The 26919-nt window shown below is 39.0% G+C and overlaps 1 protein-coding gene across 1 annotated transcript in view; it reads left to right on the top strand.

The window, feature by feature from the left end:
* The window catches only part of adgrb3 (adhesion G protein-coupled receptor B3), a 155440-nt gene that overhangs the window by 105482 nt on the left and 23039 nt on the right, over nt 1-26919 (top strand). The window contains exons 13-16 of the mRNA XM_037678726.1: nt 3897-4043; nt 4724-4799; nt 7666-7768; nt 9342-9385. Coding sequence (XP_037534654.1) covers nt 3897-4043; nt 4724-4799; nt 7666-7768; nt 9342-9385 — 370 coding nt within the window. The remainder of the gene's footprint in view (nt 1-3896; nt 4044-4723; nt 4800-7665; nt 7769-9341; nt 9386-26919) is intronic.

Below are 26919 nucleotides of genomic sequence, written 5' to 3'. Positions count from 1 at the left end.
TCCCGCGACCGCCATTTGGCAGCCAATTGATTTTTGGCACAACACCGGCCCACGTTTCCGGGTGGTCAGCGGTGACGCATAATAGATGCAACTTATACAGCGAAGCAATGCATTTATGTTTTTTCCCACTTTATTAGACATATTTGCACTGATGTGACTTACATGGCGGTGCGACGTGTACGGCGGCAACCACGGTACATTGATAAAATAACTTGACTTGTATTTTATTGCTCAGGTACTTGACTGTCTGGCCTCTGTTCATCTCGTCTGTGTCCATCACGCAGACGTGATATGACCAAAAAGAAAATTGATCTTAGTCGACATGTCGAAATATTCCATTTGTCTTTTGAGCAGTGACGAGACTCAGCAGCAAGTTGCCTCTGGCTTGAATCGGCTACACCTCGCTGCATGGTGGTTGAAGTCAAAATGTACAGGTCTCAATCTGGAAACGTCTATGGCAAAAACTAGTTACAGGTTTCACCTGTTTGTTTGAAATGTCAGAAATAATCCTTGATGTTTATGTTTGCAAATCTACCTTTGCTGAGTTATCTCGAGGAGGATAGTAATGGGTTTGGGGGAAGTATTACGTCATACTTGCATTTGCTTTGGAAGCCAGCAACAATAATTTCAGACTTAACCACTGTGTCCTGATGGTTACTTGTCTCTTTTGATTAAGGGAATGGAAAGTTTTGTGTATCCACTGGTGGCAGCCAAGTAAAAAGCATCTGGCTGAGTAAGATATTGCTTCATCATTTCATCACTAATTTATAGCAGCCTCTTGACACCCAGATAAATAATAGCTGTCACCGCTGTGTCGTCCTCTGCTCCCCCACTTTTAGTTAAATAACCTTGATTGCAAAAAGGCTTTTCAGTCCGCAAGCTCATTCTCACTCCTTACAAGCTAACACTTGGAGGACAAAGTAAAGCTTGGGACAGCTTAGAAAATGAAACGCTGCTTTGAGAGCAAGGCACATCGTGCACGTTTGTTCCAGCTGCTCCTTAAGGATGCACTTCATGGTGGACAAAACAATTCTTAAATTAATACTGATAAATTGCTTTTTGACTTTAGATTGTTATTTTTGTTTAACACAGAAGGTATGTGTTGTTTGATTTCACTCTTGGCTTAATGCTGAACCTCTTATGAGCATATTAACTCATGTTTTGTGTTAGAAATCAAATCTTTACAAATAAACCTTAAAGGGAAAGTTCAGGGTTATATGGAAAAGATACGAAGAAACTGAATGTTGCCTGTTGTAGATATATCTTATAATGATGCTGGTTTGGAGAAATAAAGACTAATTCTGACCAAACTGACACGCTAACAGCTTCTCCAAATGAGACAAGGACCAAAATGGATCTTTGCAGTCTTAAAACAACTCCAATCTAAAATACAGAAAACTTTATGGCGCTGCATCAAAGTTCATGCTCAATAATCCAGGTCAAAAATGCAACAACGTTCAGTCACGTCATCTGGACGGTATATATTTTTTGTTGGGATGTTTCGTCCTTCATCCAAAGGACTTCATCAGTCCGAGGAGCTACAAACAAACTCAGTCCCACAAGCGGCACACTCACATAGTGGGCCAACCAATTTTGTGGATTATAAGATGGTTTTCGGGGCCTGTCCTCTCCCCTGTCGACTCCTCTGAGGCAGCCATAGCCAACGTAGCCAACGTGGTTTAAAACATAAAAGCTCATGCTCAATAATCCAGATGAAAAATATCAACAATGTTCAGTCAGGTTATCTGGATGGTTTATTTTTCTTTTTTTTATTTCTTACTGTTTTTTGTTTTTTTTAGCTGCACTGGAAGTCCTACAGTTAGCTCAAATGCTATTAGCATGTAATTATAAGCAAAAATATGTCGAGTGCAAAATCGATAGTTGTGTAAAAACTAACACAATGTTCAAATGAAGTGCCGTAAACCTAAAAAAGTTCAGCCAGGTCATCTGGACAGTTTTTTTTTTTTTTTTTGTTGATACATTTCGTCCTTCATCCAAAGGACTTCATCAGTCCGAGGAGTCACAAACAAACTCAGTCCCACAAGCAGCACACTCACATAGTGGCACCAGAAAACTGGTTGGTCCACCATGGGAGTGTGCTTCTTGTGGGACTGAGTTTGTTTGTGGCTCCTCGGACTGATGAAGTCCTTTGGATGAAGGATGAAATGTATCAACAACAACAAAAAAAGAAAGAAACTGCGCAGGTGACCTGACTGAACTTTGTTGGGTTTATGGCCCGTCATTTGAACACGTTAGCTTTTACACAGCGATCAGTTTCGCACGTGACAGATATTTTCTTATAATTTCATGAATAATTGCTAACAGAATTAGAAATTGTAGCAGCTGGCTGTAGGACTTCCAGTGCAACTCACATAAGAGAAAGGGCTTATTTTGACATGGTAGCAGTGGCCCAGCTTGGCACCTTTGAAAATAATCTTAGTGTTGTGCTCAAAGTCATCAGCCTCCTAGATGATTGCTTTATTTTAGCTACTAAACCTCCAGCCCCATTTTCCTGCAGTACCATCCAGAGTCTTGAATCACAGCTTTGTCAGAACCCTGTCGTTGTTCATGTTGTGCCCTGTGACTGAAACCCCACACCCAGAGAAACACACACCTATCACCGCTGCTCCAAGCATCTGGTCCTGTGAGCACGTTGGAAAAGGCAGGCCTCGCGGTGCTCTGTGATTTCATGCTCACTGTAGGATGATCCCAAACATACAGGCACATATTTTACCCTCACAGATTTCACTCATTCAAGGAACCATGCCAGAATTCAAATTGCACTACTGAAGCAACACGAGGACAATGGAGTTTTAGCACCAATGGTGGGATTAGGCTCAGATTTCCCAATCTGAAGCACAACCTTACTGGGACTGGATGTGATACCAGAATGGAAACAGTGGAGATTTATTCTCTCCCTTGTAATTTTATTGTCTTTTCCGTTGAGGCCGGATATTTTTCTTGTTATTGTCTTAGTGCACAAACTGGCTTTTAATGTCAAGGAGATGAGGAGAGGAAAAGGTGATTAAGGACATCACCTGTCTACCAGATTTATTGTGCCAATTTCAGGTTTTGCTCCCTCCCAGTCATTTTTTTTTTTTTCCGTGTACTCTCACACTCACACAAGGAGAAAATATCACACTCAAAATTCAAGACACTTTGTGTCCAGGTGTTTTTTGTTTTTTCCTCCAGTTTTGGCTTATTGTTGTTCATCTTAGCACAGATATAGCACACAACCCATTCACATTACCGCATTTTTCAGACTATAAATTGCACTGGATTATAAGGCGCAATATCAATGAACGGGTCTGTTTTCATACATAAAGCGCACCGGATTATAAGGTGCATTAAACAAAACAAGCTCATTTTGACAGATTTTTGAGCACTGTGCACCACATAAAATCAGATCGAGGTCAGTAAGCACAACCAGAATTAATACATAAGGTGCACTGGATTATAAGGTTCGCTGTGGATTTTTGAGAAAATTCAAGGATTTTAAGTGTGCCTTATAGTCCAAAAAATACGGTATATAGGGTCACAGCTTCCCATATAAAGCTAAAACATGTCAGAAAAATACAAGAGATGTGTTTTTTGCTTTTGTTGCTTTCTTAACAATAAAGTAAATATTGGTTTATATTATCTTGATGCATGCTCAATAATCCAGAAAAATCTAACAAAGTGAAGTCAATTCCTGTGGATGGATTCAGAAAGATAAAAAAATAAAACTTGTTGAAACGTTTCGTCTTTAATCCAACTGGTTTATATTGATACATATATAATACCTCCATGTGATCAAATTGAATAACTGAATCTTCAAAAAGGAGAATTGTTCACAAGATGTTTTTTTTAAATAGAACATTTGTATTTGTCTGTGTCTGCTTGTACAAATACCACAGTGGCCAGCATCCAGAGACTTCCTGCCGTGTCTGTGATGACTGACATCAACTTCCCCATGAAAGGTCGTAAAGGCATGGTTGACTGGGCCAGAAACTCGGAAGATAAAGTGGTCATCCCAAAGGGCCTCTTTGTTTCCCAGTCAGCAGGTATATCACCGAACATGTCCACTGCATCACACGAGCACATCCCCTCCTGCTCAGTGCAAGAACCAAAGCTGCACAAACTGTCTTTATGTGTAAATTGAACATCCAGGCTGAGCGTTTATTTCTCTGACTTTAGAATTAACTCAACATGAGAGGTTCATTTAAAGAGAAAATTTAATGAAGGAACCTCATTTCATTGGCCACTGGCTTGACAGAAGATGTCTAAAAAAGTTAGCTAAAATGATTTATTAGTTTAAAAAAATTTTTTAAGTCAAAGATACATTCAAAATCTGCAGTTGCCTGTTTGCATCTAAATCCAGAGCTGGCCTTTGTTTCTTAAATTGATGTAATCAGTCTCGTCTAAAAATGATTTTGTGTGACGTGCTTACATCTTTTGTTGAAATGTGGACAGTTTGAGCACCACAAACAATGAGAGAATTTAGAAATTCTTCAAACTTGTAAAGAGATATCAGTTTGAATGGAATTAGGATTAGCACATCTTGTGTATTTTGCATTGAAAAACTATTGTTACCAAAAAAATTGTTGATTTATGTAAGAGAAAAAAATGTTTTTGCACAATTTATTTTTATTGTGCATCTCTGAAATCAAACTACATGTTTAAGCTTGTGCTGTAAACTGTGTAATTTTAATAGTTTTAATTGGTGTCTCATTTCCTCTTTCAGACATGGAGGGGTCACCTGTCTTCATTCTGGGAACCGTCCTCTACAAGACTCTTGGCCTCATGCTACCTTCACCAAAGTAAGGGGACATTTCTTGCTGTCTATATTTTCTGCTCTGCTAGCGAGAGGAAATGTGAGACTGATTGAATCCTTTGGAAGCTGCAGAGGAGTCCACTTTTATTCATGGTCATAGATCAGGTCTGAAAAAACAACATGTGGCTCCGATGACCCTGAAAGATTCCACTTTAGACACAAAAATAGTTTGTATTATATTACTTGTTTCATCTTGTGCCTTTAAAAAAGTAGAATATTCCAGGTTTGTGACGACTGTAATCCAAAAAATGAAACATAATCATACAAGGAGTATGTACCATGTTTTTTGCCGTATATGTTGCACCTTTTTGCATAAATTTGCAAGTCCTGCAACTTATACACTGAAGTGACTATCCATCCATCCATTATCTTTTACCCGCTTCTTCCATTTTGGGTCATGGGGGTCACCGGTGCCCATGTCCAGCAATCACTGTGCAAGGGGCGGGGTACACCCTGGACGGGTCGCAAGTCCATCATAGGGACACATAGAGACAAACGAGACAAACAACCATTCGCTCTCTCACTCACACCTAGGGACAATTTAGAGTTACCAATCAGTCTAACATGCATGTTTTTGGTCTGTGGGAGGGAACTGGAGTACCCGGAGAAAACCCACGCATGCACGGAGAGAACATGCAAACTCCACCCAGAAAGGCCTCCGTACCGGGATTTGAACCAGGGACCTGCTCGCTGAGAGGCAGCAGCTCTACCAGTTGCACCATCGTGCTGCCCTGAAGTGACTAATATACGTTTATTTCCCCATATTTATAACTCAATTTTTGGCTGAGATCTGACGATTTCATTCATTCTGACATGGAAAATATTGAGCACTACAATTTTCAGCTGCTAGAGGGCCCTTGACCAATATGGCAAGTCAAGTGTCTCATTAATAAGTAAATGTGGCAATTAATGAGACACTTGGTTTGCCATAGAGAGCCACCTTCGAGTCGCTCCAGAACTCCTGGAGCAAACATCAAATCAACTGCATTTCGTCACATTACCCAGACAAAATGCAGCTGATTTGACCATTAAAGTGCATTTATTAAGGAAAAGTTCAACTGAGACACACCTTTGCTATAATTTTGAGCAAACAAATAACTGATTTTAATTGTTAATCTTGTTAAATTCTTTTTAAAGTCCTTCCATGCACGCTCCCATCGTCGCCATTTGGCAGCCAATCGATTTTTGGCACAACACTGGCCCGCGTTTCTGGGTGGTCAGTGGTGACACATTATAGATGCGACTTGTACGGCGGAAAGTACGGTAGTTAAATAAGGATGGCTTTAATGTCAGAAAAAGCAGGAGGGTGGCACAAAGAAACACTCGGTGCTATCTTCAAGTCATCTTGTCCTTGACACTAAGATACCAGAACAAAATAGTGCTTTCAGGACCTGTCAGACTAGCCGTGACTGTTAGAAGAGCAGCTCCTTGTGCTGGAGACAAACCCAGAACGGGACACTTCGGCCTTCCCCTTTCAGCCTGACATGGCCAAATGCAGATCAACTGGACACTTGTAGAAATCTGACGTTTTGCACATGAAAAAAAATTGTTTGAGCTCATGGGGTGTTGAGGATAGAACTAAGAAAGGTGCTGCTGTAGTCTCACCTCCACCCTTTTTTATACTTTTTTTGTAGCTGACGGTTTTCATTTCAGTGCAAAAGTGTTTGTGACAGTTTTGCCTGTTTTGGAAACATGACATTAACAGCATATTTGAAAAAGCATATGGCCAAAAAAAAACATGTTTGTGTGTATATTTACGAAGAAAGAACATTAGAGAAATAATCTTAGTCTTATACTCATCTAAATTGGAAATTATTGACTTTTTACACTTTGAATTGACTACTTTAGCAATAAAGGGTAAACTTTCAATTAAAAATATGTGCATGCAAGCATGCCTATAGCACCAAATCAGATTAAGATTTAAGATTTATTGATGCAACGCTTGAACATAAACTTCACGTAAATGGACGTATTTAGAGTAGTGATAGTCATCATACCCAGGCACAATGAAATTATGTTTGGTACCTTTCCATACCATCATATAGTAATAATGTAATAAAGGCAGTACAGTTTAAAAAAAGGTGACATATAAATAGAAAATAAGGTAAACAGAATTAAAGCAGGTTTAAAAATACAGCAGTAGTTGTAAACATAGATGTAAATGTAACATTTGCAGGTATCTAAATACATTTCCACAGACGTTTCTACTGATTATGCAATAGTATACCGTATTTTTTGGACTATAAGGTGCACCGGATTATAAGATTCAATATCAATGAACGGGTCTGTTTTCAAACATAAAGTTCACTGGATTATAAGGCGCATTAAGTGAAACAGAAACATTCTGACAGATTTTTGAGCACCGTGTACCACATAAAATTGGTTCAAGGTCAGTAAGCACAACCAGAATTAATACGTAAGGTGCACCAGATTATAAGTCTCACTGTTGATTTTTGAGAAAATTAAGGATTTTAAGTGCGCCTTATAGTCCGAAAAATACGGTAAATAAAAAATGCAACTTTGTTTTCACTATTTAAGACAGTTTTACAGCTGTGGCTTTTGATTGTCACAGTGAGATACGTGGAGTAAACAAGTATTTGTATTAAACTTTACATGTTATGGGTTGGTATGCTGTTTTGTGTGGCCATGTTCGCAGTTGAAAATCGTGTTACAATAACGGTAGTTCATCATTAACACCCTCTTATGAATTATATTTAACACCCTCTTATGAATTATGTATTTAAAGACATGCAATGCAATGAGCTTGACTGGTTGAGCTGATTTTTTTTAAACCATCTTCAGCAGGAAAAAAGATCAGATTTTTGAGTATTATGTTTTTGTCTTCATCGCAGGAACCACACGGCTGTGAACTCCAAGGTAATTGCTGTGACTGTGAGACCCGAGCCCAAGGCGACGGAGTCCCAACTCGAGATTGAACTGGCTCACCTAGAAAACGTAAGCAGCAGAGTTATACTGAACCACATTACCAGACATGTTCACACGCAGTTGTACAATTCTAAACACAAAGCATCGTTTGGATCTATTATGACCAATGTTTTCATTTCTCGTTGACGTATGCTGTTCTCCATAGTGTTATGTGGATAAAAAAAATTGTAGCTTTGATTAAATATTCAACAGTGTCTCATATTCCTTGTGTGTTTTGTTGAATTTATAAATCATTTCCGAGCACTCAGAGTCAGGAGAGTCTTTCAAATAGTTATAAGGACAATAACTTTTTTGTGATTCAGCTACTTATTAGAACCAAAACACTTGAATCTGAGCATGTCATCAAACTGGGTATGACTGTTTATGTTCAAATATATGATTTCTACGATACAAAAATCACATATTAAAGAAATTCAAATAGGTCATACATGGCCACATACTGTATTTTTCGCTGTATAAGTCGCACCTTTTTGCATAAATTTGCAAATGCTGCAACTTATATACTGAAGCGACTAATATACTTTTTTTTTTTTTTTTTTCCAATATTTATAAAACAAGTTTTGGCTGAGATCTGACGATTTAATTCATTCTGACATGGAAAATATTGAACACTACCATTTTCAGCAGCTAGAGGGCCCTCGACTAATACCACACCATACCATTTTATTTATAGAGCACTTAAAACAGCTACAAGGCCAACCAAAGTGCTGTACAGACAGAACAACAGACAACACACGAAGCAATATACAAAATTAAGTAAATCAAAAATATAGACATAAAAACAATGCAGATAATAAATATTACAACAAACCAGTGTGGAGCGTACAGGTTCAAAACACAGATCCTCTGGTGTTGAAATTATATGGCAAGCCAAGCATCTCATTAATTAGGTAAAAGTGGCTATTAATGAGACACTTGGATTGCCATACCAAGTCACCTTTGTCTTGCTCCAGAACTCCTGGCGCAAACATCAAATCATCTGAATTTCGCCACGCTGCCTAGGCGGAATGCAGCTGATTTGACCATTAAAGTGCATTTATTAAGGAAAAGTTCAACTGAGACACACCGTTACTATAATGTCGAGCAAACAAATAATTGTTTTTAGGTGGTTATCTTGTTCAATTTCGAAGAAATGCACAGCGAGTCCTCTCTCTGCGCGTTCCTGCTTCTGCAAATTGATTTTTGAAATGCAGCTCATTTGACCAAAATAGTGCATTTATTAAGGGAAAAGTTAAACCGAGACACACCTTTGGTATAATTTCGAGCAAACAAATAGTTGTTTTTAACTGTTAATCTTGTTAAATTCTTGTTAAAGTCCTCCCGTGCACATTTCCGTGGCCGCCATATGGCAGCCAATCGATTTTTGGCACAAAACACCGGCTCACGTTTCTGGGTGGTCAGCGGTGACGCATAATAGATGAGACTTATACGGCAAAGCGACGTATTTGTTTTTTTCCACTTTATTAGACATAGGCAGCAAGTACGGTACATGTTATAATTGTTGATATAGTTGATGAGATGATTAAAAAATGAGCATTTTTCACCATAATTGATCAAACCTCTTGTTTCTTTTGCATTTCAGGGAACAATGAACCCATACTGTGCACTGTGGGACAGCAGCATAATGTAAGTGGGCATTTTAACTGAGAACTTATTGTTTGTCATATTTTTTATACTGAACAAAAGGATAGATATGCGGGAGTCACACTCCTCCAGAGTCAAATAAGACAGATGTAAGTGAAGTGATGTTTTTGTTTTGCAGGGATTTGAACATGCCGTGATTTAAAGCTGTTGTAAATCTGTGAAGTTTTTTTTTGATGCCTTTGGGTCTTGGGAGTTGAGGTGCCACAGCTGCAGTGTTGCTGTAATGTTATCCCGTCAAGGCTTTAATATGAGTCAGGCGTGACTCATACAATCACCCCTTGAACATTATAATCACAGAAAAAAATCACTTTCTATTCTTTACCACTGCCATATACATTTACAATGAATAATATATTCAAAGCAGTAAAAACATTTATTATAACGTGTGCATTTTAACAGCTGGGTGTACATAAAAATGGAAACAAGATAAACCAAGTTTTACCGCATGAGTTGCTGAAAAATAAACATTTTTACAGTTCAATTCTACATTATGTATGAAGTTACCTATGTTTGTTATTTTAAGGATTTTGTTTGTTGCTTGATATTTTTGTTACTTCCATGCGCTGTGGTGAATTTTAAGCTGATTTGATGCATATTTGTCAGTTGCTGAACAGGTAGCTGAACATTTTTTGCAGGCTTGATGGTTTTATTTCACTAAGTTGGTTTGAAAGTGAAGAGCAGAGAGGAAGGAAGTGTTTTGGGTTTCTGGATGAGGTGGGCAGCCTGAGCACAGAAAATCTGTAGGTCTTGAGAGCTCTGGTGATCAGCTGTAGGTCAAAGAGGAAAGAGGAAGGCTGAATTGTTGCTATAAACAACCAAGGCTACAGGTTACGGGGTTGATGGCAATCAGAAGGCAGGCCAGATGGCTGAGGATGACTAAAAGTTAAACAACATTAATTGGAGTCCTCAAGTACACAGCTTTAAAGTTGGCAATGTTATTGATGCTGATGTGGATTGTCCTGCTCATACTTGAGTGAAAGGAGTTTTTGTGTCAAGGTTGGTAATAATCCATCCGCTTCAATGCCTCTTTCGTATGTGGTCCCACAGAGCTCAATTTTTGGACGCCTTCTGTTCTCACTCTATTTGCTCCCACTGGGGTCCATCCTGAGGAAACATGGTCTTCCATTACATTGTTATGCTGATGATTGTCATATTTACATGCCTTTGAAACCAACTAGTGATTGCTCCACTCACCTTCTCCTAAACTGTCTGGATGACATTCAGGCATGGATGGCTTCAAATTTCGACGAACAAATCAACTTTGTTCTGCAGAAAAGCTTCTTCCAATTAAGACAAGTAGCTAAGCTCAAGCCAGTGTTATCTAGACCTGATCTTGAGAAACTAGTCCATGCCTTTATCACGACCCAGCTGGACTACTGCAATGCACTCTATTCTGGGTTCAGCCAGGCCTCCATCTTGTCTCCAGCTCATCCAGAATGCTGCTGCTCGGCTCTTAACCAAAAGTCATAGGTTTGAGCATATTACACCAGTTCTATCCTCCATTCACTGGCTCCCTGTGCATACTAGAATAGATTTTAAAATTCTCCTTTACCTATAAGTGCCTAAGTGGCCTTGCACCCTCTGAGCTACTGGAACCATATGTTCCCTCTCGGACCCTGAGATCATCTGCTTGTGGCTGTTCCAAAAACATGATTGAAGCTCAGAGGTGATCAGGCATTTTCAGTCATGGGCCCCAAACTCTGGAACAACCTTCCCCCCAACATTAGGCATGTCACCTCCCTTCTTGTGTCCAAATAGCTGCTAAAAACACATCTGTTTTCTCTGGCATTTCACACAGTGTGAGTTGATGTAGTATCTTTTGATTTAGTATTTTTTGTTCTGTATTCCATGTTTTTAATTATTTTCAGTAATATTATTTTTTCCATTATTTTTACTCTCATTAATGCTATTGTTAAGCACTTTGCTAACAGCTTCTGTTTTAAATGTGCTCTATAAATATAGTTGAATTGACTTATAATTCCTTACTATTTTACAATTCTTGAAGCCTGAGGAGAGATAATGAGGCAGAGTGCAAAACAAACCAATATCACGCAAACCCATATTTAACACCTTCTATCCTATCGAGGAGTACCTCGTTTGTCCTTTATGCTTTAACATGATATAAAAAAGGGGAAAACATAAAGTGAATGAGACAAACATAGATTAGATATTCTCACAGGATTGGCATCACTAAAACAGCTTGTCCACAGCTACTGACCATAAAAGCAGCACAGGTGCAACACTGGCATGGTATCTACTAAAGAACAAGTGGGTCCATAGGGATGGCTATAAGTGAGAAAACATGAGACCAAAGGCAGCAGTCAAACACTGAAGTGCAGCAAAGCGGCCTGTTGAAGACCAGAGCAGGTACATGTTGGCTAAATATAAAACCAGATGAAGGCAGCAAGCTGCCTGACCTGAAGGCATGAGGTGAGCTGAAATAAATGGCTAAAAACAAAATAAAAGTGATGAACTGGCAAATTACAATACTAAAAAGAGTAAAGATGTCTGCATTTAATGTAATGTGTAAGACATAAATAGGTTTATGAGAAAGTTTGGTGAATGTTGTGAGACTGCTCAATCCACGTTATTGTTTCACGTGTTGTAAAACCAGCATGAAGTTATGCCTAGCTTAAGATGATCAAAACCATTAGCAATTTAATGTGGCGTCCTCTTTTAATTCAATTGAAGGTTATTTTTATTATTATTATTTATTCATAAGTGAGGGTTACAGTGACAGAAATATTAATGTAATCAAATGAGTTTAGCATTTAGACTTGTAGAGGAAAACCATTTTGAACATCTTAAAAGTTATACATGTACTGTAGTGTAAAAATTTGGAGCCCGGTAGGTGCCAGCAGTTAAAATAAAAACAGAGGTTATACAAATGTGTTCCCATAGTTTAGGAAACTGCAGTGGTGCTTGAAAGTTTGAGAACCCTTTAGAATTTTCTATATTTCTGCATAAATATAACCTAAAATATAATCAGACTTTCACACAAGTCCTAAATGTAGGGTTAAGAAAACATTGCCTTCCTGCATAAGAACCTTATCCCATCTTTGAAACATGGTGGTGGAAGTATCGTGCATTGGTCCTGTTTTGCTGCATTAGGCCCAGGACGGCTCTCCATCATTGGTGGAACAATGGATTCTGAATTATATCAGAGAATTCTAAAGGAAAATGTCAGGACATCTGTCCATGAACTGTATCTTAAGAGAAGGTGGCTCATGCAACAAGACAATGACCATAAGCTCACAAGTGCTTCTACCAATGAATGGTTCAAGAAGAATAAAGTTCATGGTTTGGAATTACCAAGTCAAAGTCCTTAATCCAATCCAGATGTTGTGGAAGGACCTGAAGTGAGCAGTTAATGTGAGGAAACTAACATCCCATATCTGAAGATGTTCTGTAAGAAGGAATGGGCTAAAATTCTTCGAAAACGGTGTGCAGGACTGATCAACAGTTACTGGAAACGTGTATTTGCAGTTATTGTTGTGTGTGTGTGTGTGGGGGGGGGGAGACAAAGAGTCACACCAGGTGCTGAAAGCAAAGGTTCGAATAATTTTACCGCTCACAAATATGTAGTTTTGGATCATTTTCCTCAATAAAAAAATGAATAAGTATAATATGTTTCTCTCATTTGTTTAACTGGGTTCTCTTTATCCACATTTAGGACTTGTATGATGATCTGATGTTGTTTAAGGTCATATTTATGTAGAAATATAGAAAATTCTAAAGCGTTCACAAACTTTTAAGCACCACTGTATCTGCAATACCAGGTGCTGTGTTTATTTAATTTTTATTTAGTCAGGGAACCAGATAACACCGCAACTGAAACAGGGATTTTTAGGCAGTTCAAAATTTTAAACGTCTAAATAAACTATTTGACAGCAATAATAGTTTTGCCACATCAGGAATTCACGAATATAACATTTATGCCTTTTCCAGATGTTAAACAAGAAATATGTACCGTATTTTTCGGACTATAAGGCGCAATATGAATGAACGGGTCTGTTTTCATACAAAAGGCGCACCGCATTATAAGGCGCATTAAGCAAAACAAATTCATTTTGACATTTTTGAGCACCGTGTACCACATAAAATCAGTTCGAGGTCAATAAGCACAACAAGAATTAATATATAAGGCACACTGGATTATAAGGCTCACTGTTGATTTTTGAGAAAATTAAAGGGTTTTAAGTGCGCCTTATAGTCCCAAAAAATACGGTATGTTTGACAGATGTTCATTTTATTGTTGCTTTGCTGACAGTTCCTAAAAGTTGGTCAGGATTAGAGTATGACTTGTTTGTGCGACTCAATATCTTGTCTTTCTTTGTTGCGGGTAGAAAACGTTCAGAGTTTGTCGTTTAGCCAATATTGAACCTGGAGGTGAGAATTGATCTAAGTTTTCAAATTATTTAAACAAAATTTGACCCAATATTTGCTCTCAAGTTGAATGTTGATTGCTAACATTTTTTTTTTTTTTCAATCCACTCCCTCGGTGTTGTAAACTGTGTGCATGGATTAAGCAAACTGAGACAAGAGATTGCAAATCCATGTGTGCAGTTTCTTAAAATTTGTGAACATATTTACAGAACTTCTGTTTTTATTTAACCAATGGCACCTGGCAGAGTTTTTACATGGAAAACTGTCCTGGTGAAGAAACTGATATAATCTTGTGTTTAGTGTATTTTGTCTGAATCAGGTAGATGAGCAGCTTAAATATTTATAGATTTGTTTCACCCCATTTGCGCAGGTTTGATGAGAGCAGACTAATCAATAACCCATTATTTTAAAACCATTTTTAAACTATATGCAAACTGAGCATGCTCTGTCCTCTGTCGCAGTATTTGAGGACATCTGGTCTACAGGTCCTTCTCAAAAAATTAGCACATTGTAATAAAGGTCATTATTTTCCATAATGTAATGATAAAAATGAAACTTTCATATATTTCAGATTTATTGCACACCAACTGAAATATTTCAGGTCTTTAATTGTTTTAATACTGATGATTATGGCATACAGCTCATGAAAACCCAAAATGCATGTCCCAAAAAATGAGCATATCATGAAAAGGTTCTCTAAACAAGCTATTAACCTAACCATCTGAATCAACGACGTAACTCTAAACACCTGCAAAAGATTCCTAAGGCTTTTAAAAACTCCCAGCCTTGTTCATTACTCAAAACCGCAATCATGGGTAAGACTGCCGACCTGACTGCTGTCCAGAAGGCCATCATTGACACCCTCAAGCAAGAGGGTAAGACACAAAGAAATTGCTGAACGAATAGGCTGTTCCCAGAGTGCTGTATCAAGGCACCTCAGTGGGAAGTCTGTGGGAAGGGAAAAGTGTGGCAGAAAACGCTGCACAACGAGAAGAGGTGACCGGACCCTGAGGAGGATTGTGGAGAAGGGCCGATTCCAGACCGTGGGGGACCTGCGGAAGCAGTGGACTGAGTCTGGAGTAGAAACATCCAGAGCCACCGTGCACAGGCGTGTGCAGGAAATGGGCTACAGGTGCTGCATTCCCCAGGTCAAGCCACTTTTGAACCAGAAACAGCGGCAGAAGCGCCTGACCTGGGCTACAGAGAAGCAGCACTGGACTGTTGCTCAGTGGTCCAAAGTACTTTTTTCGGATGGAAGCAAATGTTGCATGTCATTTGGAAATCAAGGTGCCAGAGTCTGGAGGAAGACTGGGGAGAAGGAAATGCCAAAATGCCAGAAGTCCAGTGTGAAGCACCCACAGTCAGTGATGGTCTGGGGTGCCATGTCAGCTGCTGGTGTTGGTCCACTGTGTTTTATCAAGCGCAGGGTCAATGCAGCTAGCTATTAGGAGATGTTGGAGCACTTCATGCACCTGCTCACAGTGCCAAAACCACTGGTAAATGGTTTACTGACCATGGTATTACTGTGCTCAATTGGCCTGCCAACTCTCCTGACCTGAACCCCATAGAGAACCTGTGGGATATTGTGAAGAGAAAGTTGAGAGACGCAAGACCCAACACTCTGGATGAGCTTAAGGCCGCTATCGAAGCATCCTGGGCCTCCATAACACCTCAGCAGTGCCACAGGCTGATTGCCTCCATGCCACGCCGCATTGAAGCAGTCATTCATGCAAAAGGATTCCCGACCAAGTATTGAGTGCATAACTGAACATGATTATTTGAAGGTTGGCGTTTTTTGTATTAAAAACACTTGTCTTTCATTGGTGGGATGAAATATGCTAATTTTTTGGGACAGGCATTTTGGGTTTTCATGAGCTGTATGCCATAATCATCAGTATTAAAACAATTAGACCTGAAATATTTCAGTTGGTGTGCAATGAATCTGAAATATATGAAAGTTTCATTTTTATCATTACATTATGGAAAATAATGACCTTTATCACAATTTGCTCATTTGTCACCATCTGCTCCCTAAAACAGGTCTCCCTTGAAAATGAGTTCTCGTGGCTCAATGAGACTACCTGGATAAATAAAGGGTAAATGAAAAATGAAAATGCCCCTGATGTTACGTCACATGGGACCTTTGCATATGTTCTGTTTGCATTTCAAATAGTGAATCCAAATTAACAAGACAACATGTGTATTTGATTCTTTTAAAAAATCATGCCGATAAACAAGACTGTGTTTTTAGATGTTAAATATTCAACACGTTTTAATTAATCTAATAGGCCAAATTAACAAGTAAATGTTAATAAGAAGTAAAGTAAATAGCAAAGTAATGCTTTTGAAACATATCTATGTATTTTCTTTATTTAGTTTTTTGCTGTTTGCTTTAAATAAATTAAACTAAATAAAAAAAATCTATTCATTAACTTTTTTTTTTTTAACACCACTACATATATAACAAGGCAGCACGGTGGCACAACTGGTAGAGCTGCTGCCTCTCAGCAAGCAGGTCCTTGGTTCAAACCCCGGTCCAGGGGCCTTTCTGGGTGGAGTTTGCATGTTCTCTCCGTGCATGTGTGGGTTTTCTCCGGGTACTCCGGTTTCCTCCCACAGTCCAAAAACATGCATGTTAGGCTGATTGGTAACTCTAAATTGTCCCTAGGTGTGAGTGAGAGAGTGAATGATTGTTTGTCTCGTTTGTCTCTATGTGGCCCTGTGATGGACTTGCGACCCGTCCAGGGTGTACCCCGCCCCTCGCACAGTGATTGCTGGACATGGGCACCAGCGACCCCCGTGACCCAAAATGGAATAAGCGGGTAAAAAAAATGGATCGATGGATGGACATATATAACAAAATAAAACATAAAACAATGTTAAAACTTTTTTTACCATTAAAATCTTGGCTTGCATTGGAAAATATTAAATAAAAAAATGAGTATTTATTCAAGCAGTACTTTACTTCAAACGCTATATTTGGGGGGCTCAAATCATCATGTTTGGATTGTAATCCCATGTAGTTTTTATATTCCAATAGCTTTTTGCTTGTTTGTTTATTTATTTTAAGCCACTTACACAATTGACTGAACAAGTTTATGCTCCTGTGGCTTGATGTTTTAAACCCACTTGAATTTTAGAAGCAGAAAAATAATTTGGATCAATTTATAATTCTCCTCTCAAATTATTTAAGGAATTCTAAAATGAAAAAGCATATTTTGCTTCTCCTGTTAAAGTAATTGGAAGTCATTATCTCTGAAATAGATTTTCTAATGTTAAAAATACAATGTTTTTAAAGTAGTAAAAAAAAAAGGTAAAGTACTTTTCGTTTGTTTATTTCCCATCTTTTTTTAGCCACATGTGATACGTTTACCTGCATTGAAATATAATTTTGAGAAATAAAACTAAATCTGGAGTCATTTTAAAATAATAAAGGTGAAATTAAAATCACGGTCTATTAATAGAGCTGCTGGATCCAAGCACTTCTGAATTGTACGTCATGTTTTCTATCATTATCCGTGTTGTAAGGATGGAACCAACATGCAGAGAAACATACAAAAGCCATGGAAAATTGTAAAACTCAGAACAAAATACTGCGAGGCAGGAATCCAGACCTTGAAGCTAAATGAAATGAAAAAAGGTAAAACATGAAAGCAGAAAGACAGAGATTGGAAGTAGACAGGTGGACATGACAGTCTGGCAGCAAACAAGGGAAATGTTGAGATGTTTTTACACAGACGGTGTTAAACTGAACCCACATGAACGGAGAGAGCTGCACGGTAGACAGATATAAACCAGGGGCATGAAATGAAACAACATGGAGCAGGATAAAAACAAAAGAATTGTAAACAAAAACATCAAATATATGTGCATTAATAATAATATATTATTTCGGCTGCTCCCTTCTTTAAGGATCGCCACAGTGAATTAACTCACACAAAGACTTGGCAATTGTTTTTACACCGGATGCACTTCCTGATGCAACTACAGATACCGAGCTACCACAGCCCTCTGTGTGGAGCAGGGAGCTGCCATCTGGGGTGCCCCGGGGGAGCAGATGGTGGGGGTTGAGGGTCTTGCTCAAGGGTCCAGGGTGGGGCAAATGAGAGTGGAGCAGGTGTGGGTGCGTCACATTTCCCACCCACATGTTTTGATTTTGTCAGTCTGGGGAATTGAACCGATGACCTTCCGATCACAGCTCCACCTTCTCTAGCCTTTGCTCCACCTCGCACCCCAATACTATAATAATAATAATAATAACAATAATAATAATAATGTTCAATATGACCCGCTTGCTTCTACTGCACGGTGCTAAATTGTTGAATTTCCCCACGATAACTAAACCTCCTGACAAATCCCATCGTGTTAATAATTCACATTTGAAGGTGTGAAAGCAGCTGCTGCAGATTCAGGTTTCGAACATCTGGAGATCTTGGATTGGAGCCAATCAGGTCACAGCAAACACTGGCAGCTACTGCACTGATGAAGAACCCCAAAATGTGTAAGAGCTATATGCTCATATTTGTAAGTAGCACTATTTTGGTATGTTTGACAAAAACAAAGGTTACGAGTTTCCATAGTTGATCAAATTTAATTTTTAGTGAGATATTAGATCTTGATGATAAGTTAAAAAACATCAGGAGGCACTCCAACTCTTACTAACCTCCTAAAATGACCCACCGGTTGTTTGCTTACACGGAGAATCAGGTTGTGAGGTAAACTGCATGTGAGGGGCCACATATTTCAGTGATGATATTTACATGTAAATATCATCCGTAGCGCAAATCAAATGGTTCAAAGCCTTTAAAACAGGATTGTTACACAGTAGGTGTCGCCGAGGCAACCAAGAAAATATTGGCTACTGCAGGGATCCATCCATCCATCATCTTTAGCAGCTTCTTCCTTTTCGTGTCATGGAGATCACTGGTGTAGCAGTCACTGTGCGGGAGGTGGGGGACACCATGGACAAGTCTCCAGTCCATCACAGGGACACATAGAGACAAACAACCATTCACGCTCTCACACACACCTAGGGACAATTTAGAGTTACCAATCAGCCTAACATGCATGTTTTTGGTCTGTGGGAGGAAACCGGAGTACCCGTAGAAAACCCACGCATGCACAGAGAGAACATGCAAACTCCTCCCAGAAAGGCCCTGGACGAGATTTGAACCGGCGACCTTCTCATTGAGAGGCGGCAGCTCTACCAGCTGCGCCACTGTGCCGCCTACTACAGGGATTTTCACATCAAAAAGTGATCTATGCTATCCTTAAACATGGTTAATTGCTGGCTCTGGCCTAATGGAGTAATATTCATTTATAAACTTAACCCTAAAAAGAAAATTGAATGTTAATATTAGAATTATGTGGTGTTGTTTGGAAATTATCCAAATGTGGGAAGAAATGTAGCTGTCTCCTTAATTCCCATTGTAGAAATATACTTAGAGAGGTCTGGACACCTTGTAACTGGTGTTTTTTTTTTTTTTTCATTCAACCATTCAACCTTTATTGAAACAGATAAGTCACATTGAGCCTCAAAGACTCATTTACAAGTGAGACCTGTTTGGACAGAGAATAAAAGTGGTAAACTAGACACATGTAGGAATTGGAGGCGAAAAAATTCCCTATCAGACATTGTTTTTCCTGCCTGAAAAGAAAAAAAACTGATATTAAAAAACACCTTGCACAAACAAGCACATAGTGATGTAGACATTCTGCAGAGGGGGGAGACGAGAGCGGTGAGCATGATCATAGATGCTCTCAAGGGCACTGTAAGAGTTCTGATAAAGATGTAATAATTAGTCAATGCCTTCCGGTGAGATCCATAAACATTCTCGAGGTATGTCGAGGAATGGCCAAGAATAACGACTATGAGAATCTAAGAGTCCTGAAATGATGACACAAGTTTATTCAGCTAGTTTCATCTGGTTATCAGTTGGAAATTCCTCAGGGAGGGGGTGGTGAGTGTCAGATCGCATGTTCTCCAGGCAAATTCAGATAAGATGACCTTCAAGGCCAGCCAAGGGAGCCAAATTCAGATAAACACACAGTTGTTTGGGGGACAGGCAGAACTTAATGACATCTACCTTGAGTCTGTGTTGGTCCACTCGATTCCGAAATGTCCAAATTACATGGCCACACCGATGGAATGTGACTGAGTAAAATCCCCGAGATCTGATCCATTCAGTCCAAAGCATTTGAGTCTGGGTACTCGAGACACGAACCAAGCCATCATAAAGGCAAGTAGCGTGATAGGGTCCAAAATTTGCTGCCGATGACTTCCTTGATTGTAGATAAAACCAGCAACCAGACAAATCCAAAAAGCAGGAACTAGTTATTGTAAATCCTATTAAATACGCGTCCTTAAAATCCACAAGTGACAGCAGAGATAGACACATCATCAAGTCTTCCAAGTCGATAAGATATCCAACTGCGTGTGTGTCAACAGGGCAAATCTGCTCGCCTAAAGCCTGTCTTCTCTTCGAAGAAATGTTAAGAATTGAGTTGAGGGACCAACTGATCAAAACAGGTCCATAAATATGGTTCAGAAAATATGCAAGAGAGGCTCACAAGCAATTTCACAGACAGAGCAGCAAAGCAAAGTGGAGAGGGAGGAGAGGGGAGAAGCATCCGATCTCAGCAAGAGCAAGTGGTGAAGTTTACGTTAACCCTTCAAAGTTATGTAATAAATGTTGACCAACCTCAATCAAAAGAACAATGTGAGTTCTTAGCATTGTTGTGGTTCCCCTCCCACAAATAAAGACACAAAATGATATCAGTTAAAATCGCAATTATGTAACGTTTATTTCAGTTTGTACAATTACAATGTGGCAAATATATATGAAATATGAATGAATAACCAATAGTATTATTTCAGAGGGTGCATTATGTAAATAGTCTTAACTTTGAGAAGAGGTAGTTATCTAAAATTTAGGACTAAAATTTTAGCTCTTATATTAAAATTTAGGTAAACATTATATCGGATAAATATACTAAATTACGTCTAAGAAACATCGAGCCAGCGCTTAGTTGTTCTTCTCATCAGAAGAAAGATGTTTGTCCCACCAGGAGACGTCCATCATCATCTCATTACCACTATGGATATGATTATGGTTGTCTTCCTCCCAGGCCACATCTGATCCAGCTGTGCATGCATCACTCCGGGGATGTCTGAGGAAGTTACCAGAACTTTTCTCCATCTCTCAGCTGACTGGATTGGAGTCCCATGGACTTCTGGGCTGGCCCAGAGCCAACGCTCCACCAGGATGTTACACTTCTGCCAGCATCGGACAACTTCTTCAACTGCCCTGACGTGTCAGTATTACCTGACACCAGAAGAAACCGTGCCTCTGATCTTAACCAATCTAATTCAGCTACGAACAGTGGGTGTGAACTAGGGGTTGAACGAGTATATAATTTTTAAACTCGACATTAACATAATAAAACCCGAGTAGAACTAGAGTATTTGATGACGTCATAGATCTCAAGATACAAAATTAAATAAATAAATAAAACCGCAAAAAAAAGCCAATTATTTACAAAAAAAGACCAACAAAACATTGGGAGCGTGTATTATGCTCCTACCATTTATCATACTGCAAATAAGTCACAGGAAAAACTAAACTATTAGTTATTATTATTAAACTGCCAACGTGAAGAAACATGCAGCACGTCAAAAACAAAACTTAAACCGAACTTGGTTCTGGTTCGGTGGATTAGACCCGGTGTTACACCATACTCTGTGACCTGCAACAGTGCAACACCGCCCCCTACGGTCATACGTGGTCACATAATATGACGTCACAACGGATACTCAGCGTCACATTTTTAACCTCGATAGATGTCCTAGCAATCGATGTGTAGATTACTTGAGTACTCTGTTAATGCCCTAGTGTGAACCAAGTTACATAAATTAATTTTAATTATATAACCCTCCTTGCAAAGTCTCAGAGGGAAACAATGGCTTTTGCTTACATTATTAGAAAAAAACTATTTCCTTCACAAATGCAAGTTTGGTTCCTGACACAATACTGTAAACAAACAGAGTTTTGTTTGATGCTGTGTAGCTGGTGGGTGTACATCCTGGTTGTCATGGCAACCACAGTCCTTGTTCGTGGGCTATGACATGCTTCAGACCTTTCCTTTTGATATAGAGTCCTGTCGGAGACGCCAAGCGTGCCCCTTCCCAGGAAAGATGGTTGATTAGCACAAATGGTATAATTTTATGAGGAGTCACTTTGTCTGACCCAAGAATAGAATAATAAACACAGAGGGTTAATTATCATACAGTCACTGTCTTTGGGTGGTCAGTATTTACTGACTCCCAGATTTGTAGATTAGCACACAGAGAGGGGCGTAAGAGACGGTTCCTGTTTCTGATGGCAACCCCCCCCCCCCCCTCAGTCTTCTGAGGGACATATGTTGGACACTACACCATCATTCAAACAAACTTATAGTTTGTTTACTGTAAGAAACACATGCTAGGGTCTAGAAATGCTTGTTTTAGTTATATTTGAGAGAGTAAATTTTAATAAATATTGGTTTGCTTTATGTATATGTACTTCATGCTGCGTTCAAGCTGTTTGGAAGGTGATGTGGTGGGTTGTGTTTAAGGAACGCAGGACTTTTGTGGATTCAGAGACTTGTTGGAAACTTGTTGACTTGTGTTAACTTATTTGTGTTAAAGCTGCTTCTCATGCCTTAGTTGGAATGTGCTTTCTAATGGTGTCATATCAGAGAAGGGACTAACACTAATTGGAAACCGTTTCAAGCGTAAATATGAAGACGGAAGTTGTGAGGTTATCTTTTTTTTAATTTTTATTAAATCTAACCTAAAGTTGCTGCGGGTGTTTGGTTGTGCTTTGCATTAATCTGTGTGTGTGGGAACAGGAAGCCACCAACCTGAATAAGTAACGATGTGGGTGATGTTTACAATACCTGCAAGTTTCACAGTGGCAGTGACTCATGATGGACTCCTGGGAACACGAAGTGTGCATTATTCAAATGAGGTGTTGTATTTGAGTGCAAGTGTGTGTGTGTGAACCATGTGTAAACATGTTGTAAAAATGCATGCACGGTGCAGTGAGGTGATGTTTCAGCATTGATTTATAATTGGCAGTTTGATTTTGTTTGTTTTCATTTATGCTCATTGAAGCAGACGTTCATGCGTAGCAGAGCGGGACGAACACGGTAGCCATTTTTCAAGTTTGCAACCACACCGCCATCACCTGTTTTCCCTTTCAGCCGAACGGAGCTTCATTTAAAACACCCATTCTGTAGATTCTCTCACTTCTTTGTACCATTTTATGAGTTTAGGCTCACATTTAATTAATAGAAGTTCCCCAGCTATGCAGAAATACGTGCTCATTTTTCTTTCTGCTCATTCAGTTAATACACTCAGTGTGGCCCACAGGCTCATATAAATTGCCCATCATCAGGAGATCCAAGATGGATGGAATCATTTCCCAGCATTGCCTCCCCACCTTCCTCCTCTGCCTGTCGTCTTTCAAGATTTCATAAAGTTGCCGGAAGTGCACGGCCTGAGGCGCTCTTCAAACTCACGTCCCAGCGTCTAGATAATCTGATGTGGGCATGTGAGGAATTTAAAGATGTTGCAACGTTAAAGAGATGCTCATTTACTGTCTGGCTGAGGGGACAGAATGGCAGCAGTGTGGTCAGTTCATTGGTGCTGATGTGCTCCGTTTAACTTTCCAGTCAGTATTGAGACAAACAGGAAGTGCATTGACATTGGGGTAAAACAGTATGTAAACACATCACATTAATAGAAGGGTATATGTTAATGCCATGCAATCAGCTTCTCTGTGGTTGACGTTAACACTGACATGTTCCCTTGGGGAGTTTTTGTGTTGTGGGGGCTGCAAAGCCCTCATAAAGTTACAGAACACATCAAAAGCGGCACACAAAAATCCCTAGTCAGCGACTGGTCTCCTGTCAGCTCATCTCCTGCATGGCACGAGGGGGAGGCGATTATCCAGAGTGAGAAGTTGGAGAAAGAACGTGTAGACGTCACTGAGGAAGATGTGGATTCATTTAAAATTATCAAGACCAAAATGCATAAAATCTGTTGGATTCTATAGACGATTTTCAGCAACTTAAGCAATAGCATGTTGAAGAAAGCATGTTTATTTCATGTCAAACACACATAAAATGTCCGTTTTGATCATGGTTTGATTGTTGTCAAAATAATAATTATCAGTGGTTTAAACTTTGAAAGATACATGAGCATGGACTTTGTTGGTTTTGAACTAGTTTGACATGACTGTCGACGAGGGAGAGGGCCGGCGCTGGAGGAGGGGGCGTGCCAAAAAGACCATCATAACTGGTTTGTTCCACTTTGGAGTAAGCTGTGGGGGGAAGAATCAGTTTTGTCTTGTGCGTTTCCTTGACTGTTGAAGCCTTCTGGATGGAAGGTGAAACGTTTCAGCACAAAAAAAAAAAAGAAACTGTCCAGATGACCTGACTGAAAATTGTTGGATTATATACCTAGATTATTGAGCATGGACTTTGTTGGTTTGAAAGATATACTGGTGTGGAACGTGCCACAATGGTTTGCAACAATGTTCTTAACTGTTAATTATTTACATCTTAATATTTTTTTTTTCCAGTAACCAGCCTAACTTTAGTATCCTCACTAGTGTATATTTTTGTTTTGGAATTAAAACATGGTGTTTTTGTTTCCAAAACATATTGGAGAGACGTCTTTTTTACTGCCCGTCGCTGAAGGTGGAGTAACAATAATGTTTTTGACGAGTCAGTGAACGCGTTCGTGCTTTACAGTGTCAAGATTTAGCAAAGTCCAGCACGACTGGATAGATTTTGATGAAACGCTCCAAAATAAATTACTAAATACTCATTTAATACGTATTTTTCAGACCATGAGAGGCACACTTAAAATTCTTGAACTTTCTCAAAAATTGACAGTGAGCCTTATAATCCGGTTTGCCTTATCTATGAAAACAGATTTGTTCATTGATATTGCAGTTTATAATCCGAAAAGAAAAAAAAAACTATAAATACCTTTTGAATTTAAACCTATTCAAGATGGTCGCCACAGCTAAGTAACCTTACCAAACAAAGAAAAAGGCTGTAAATCAGCTAATTTGACAGGTTTTGAGGTACACTTTATTGTGGTAGTAGGTGAGAGTCATTCAAAACACAAACAAGCACTCGTGATCTGTCAAAATCTGATTGTAAAATGTTGCCATTAAATAAGGGAGTGAAATGTGCCTGAACGTTAGCAAAATATTGTATGAATAACTAAACACATAAAAATAGAATAATAATAAATTGTACTATTAATAATACAAATGTTAATACTAAAATAGTAATACTTTGAAAAAAATAATAGTAAAATGGCTTCAGAAGTGAACTACGGTACTGTAATTAACAGACTATAAACTGTTCCTTTTGTCCATATACTGCAGCTTATACAATGTAGTGGCTAATTTATGGATTATTTTTTACGGGCTAACGAGCTACATGCCGTCACAACATTTAGCCTCGCCACACCTGTGCACTCACATAGCTGACCAGTACATGTCTCTCTTGGGTGGGTGTGCGGGGGTTCCTCATGACTCAATGAGACTGTCTGTATAAATAAAGGTAATAATAATAATAATGATGATAATAATAATAGTTATAATAATAATCTGACCAACAAAATTACCGTCCACTACTACCGTTTTTATTTTTTTTTAACCAGCCTTGTTACAGACACTGTTTAAAAAAAATAATAATTTACTGTACATATTTGTGTATTCTACCGATACATATTTAATTAAAAGTTTTTAATAAAGTATTTCATTGTAAATAGCTTATGTTACAACATGGACACCCGTGGCTACAAGTGAGGCCTACATATGTTAAAAAAAAAAAATAATAACTTCTTAAAGTTAGTGGGCGTGGCTTATATTCAGGTGCGCTCAGTAGTCCAGAAATTGTGGTAATTATGTTCTAGTTTATCAGAAAATATATTTTGTTAATATTAAATGTTACTTTGAACCCAGTTTTTATTCATGCTGTTTAGTTGCTATTTTTCAGCTTATATTCAGTCTGATCTCTAAATTGATGAATGTCAATAACAGTTTTTAATCAAATATTCGTGGACGAAAGTAAATAAATAAATAAAAGAGTATGATTTCTTAACGTCAGCAATGACTGTGTTGGTTTTATGAGTTTTCCTCTTTAATTCCTATCTTGGGCATTATCCCAGATATTTCACTTCTAGAATCAAAGGCTTTTTGGCCTCTAGTCTGGAATAATCTGGTGTTTACTCAGTGAAACTTTTAGTCAGGATGAGAAGTGAAGGCTCCACAGCTGAACCCAGCACTGCTTGGCCCCAGTTTGGAAATGTACCACTGGCTCCAAGGTCCCCCCCCCCCAGGATTTATAAATATTGCTGCCTTATCGATCAAATGACAAAGCAGGATTGCCTTGCACAGCGCGGCTGCCACAAATCAACGTGCGCGCGCGCGTGGCTCCGTGCGGCTGTAAATCAGCGGCATGCATCTTGTTTTGTTTGTCACGAGGAGGATGCTGAGGAGGGAGGAGACGTCCACAGGACAACAGGTGTTCGTGCACACAGCACCCCCCACCCCCACTCCATCTTTTTGTGTCCATAAAGTTTTCAGACAAGTTGGTTTGACTTATTTTTTTAAATTTATTTATTTATTTATTAATACCCCAGTGCACAAAAAGAGCCCGGATGACAAAAAGTAATAAAGGCGCTTCTTTCGTTTCACTTATGAAGTGGGAGACATGGCTGCAACCATTGGCTGTGTCTGCTGGGGGGGTGGGGTGCGGGGGAGCTCTGCAGAGCGGGATTTCTAGAGGGGGGGTCGCTTTGAAGAGAGAATGCAAACTATAGGCTAAGGCTATATATATATATATATATACACATACAATCTATTATGTACATATACATACATAATAGATTGTTTCTTATGGCAAACAAGTTTATTTTACCCCCCCTCCCCCGGCCACCACCACACACACACACAGCGGAAGCGTTCAAAAGCTGTTTGTCCAAACAGTCAGTGGAAAAGGAGGAAAAAAGGAAAAGACAAGCGCAGAAAAATTAATAAGGAAGCTTTTTTTTTTTTTTTTTTTTT

Source organism: Nematolebias whitei, chromosome 1, assembly GCF_014905685.2.
Source record: "Nematolebias whitei isolate Nwh7 chromosome 1, NemWhi1, whole genome shotgun sequence".
Lineage (NCBI taxonomy): Eukaryota > Metazoa > Chordata > Actinopteri > Cyprinodontiformes > Rivulidae > Nematolebias > Nematolebias whitei.
The sequence above is the reverse complement of the archived record's forward strand: the minus strand, read 5'-3'. Positions and strand labels throughout refer to the sequence as shown.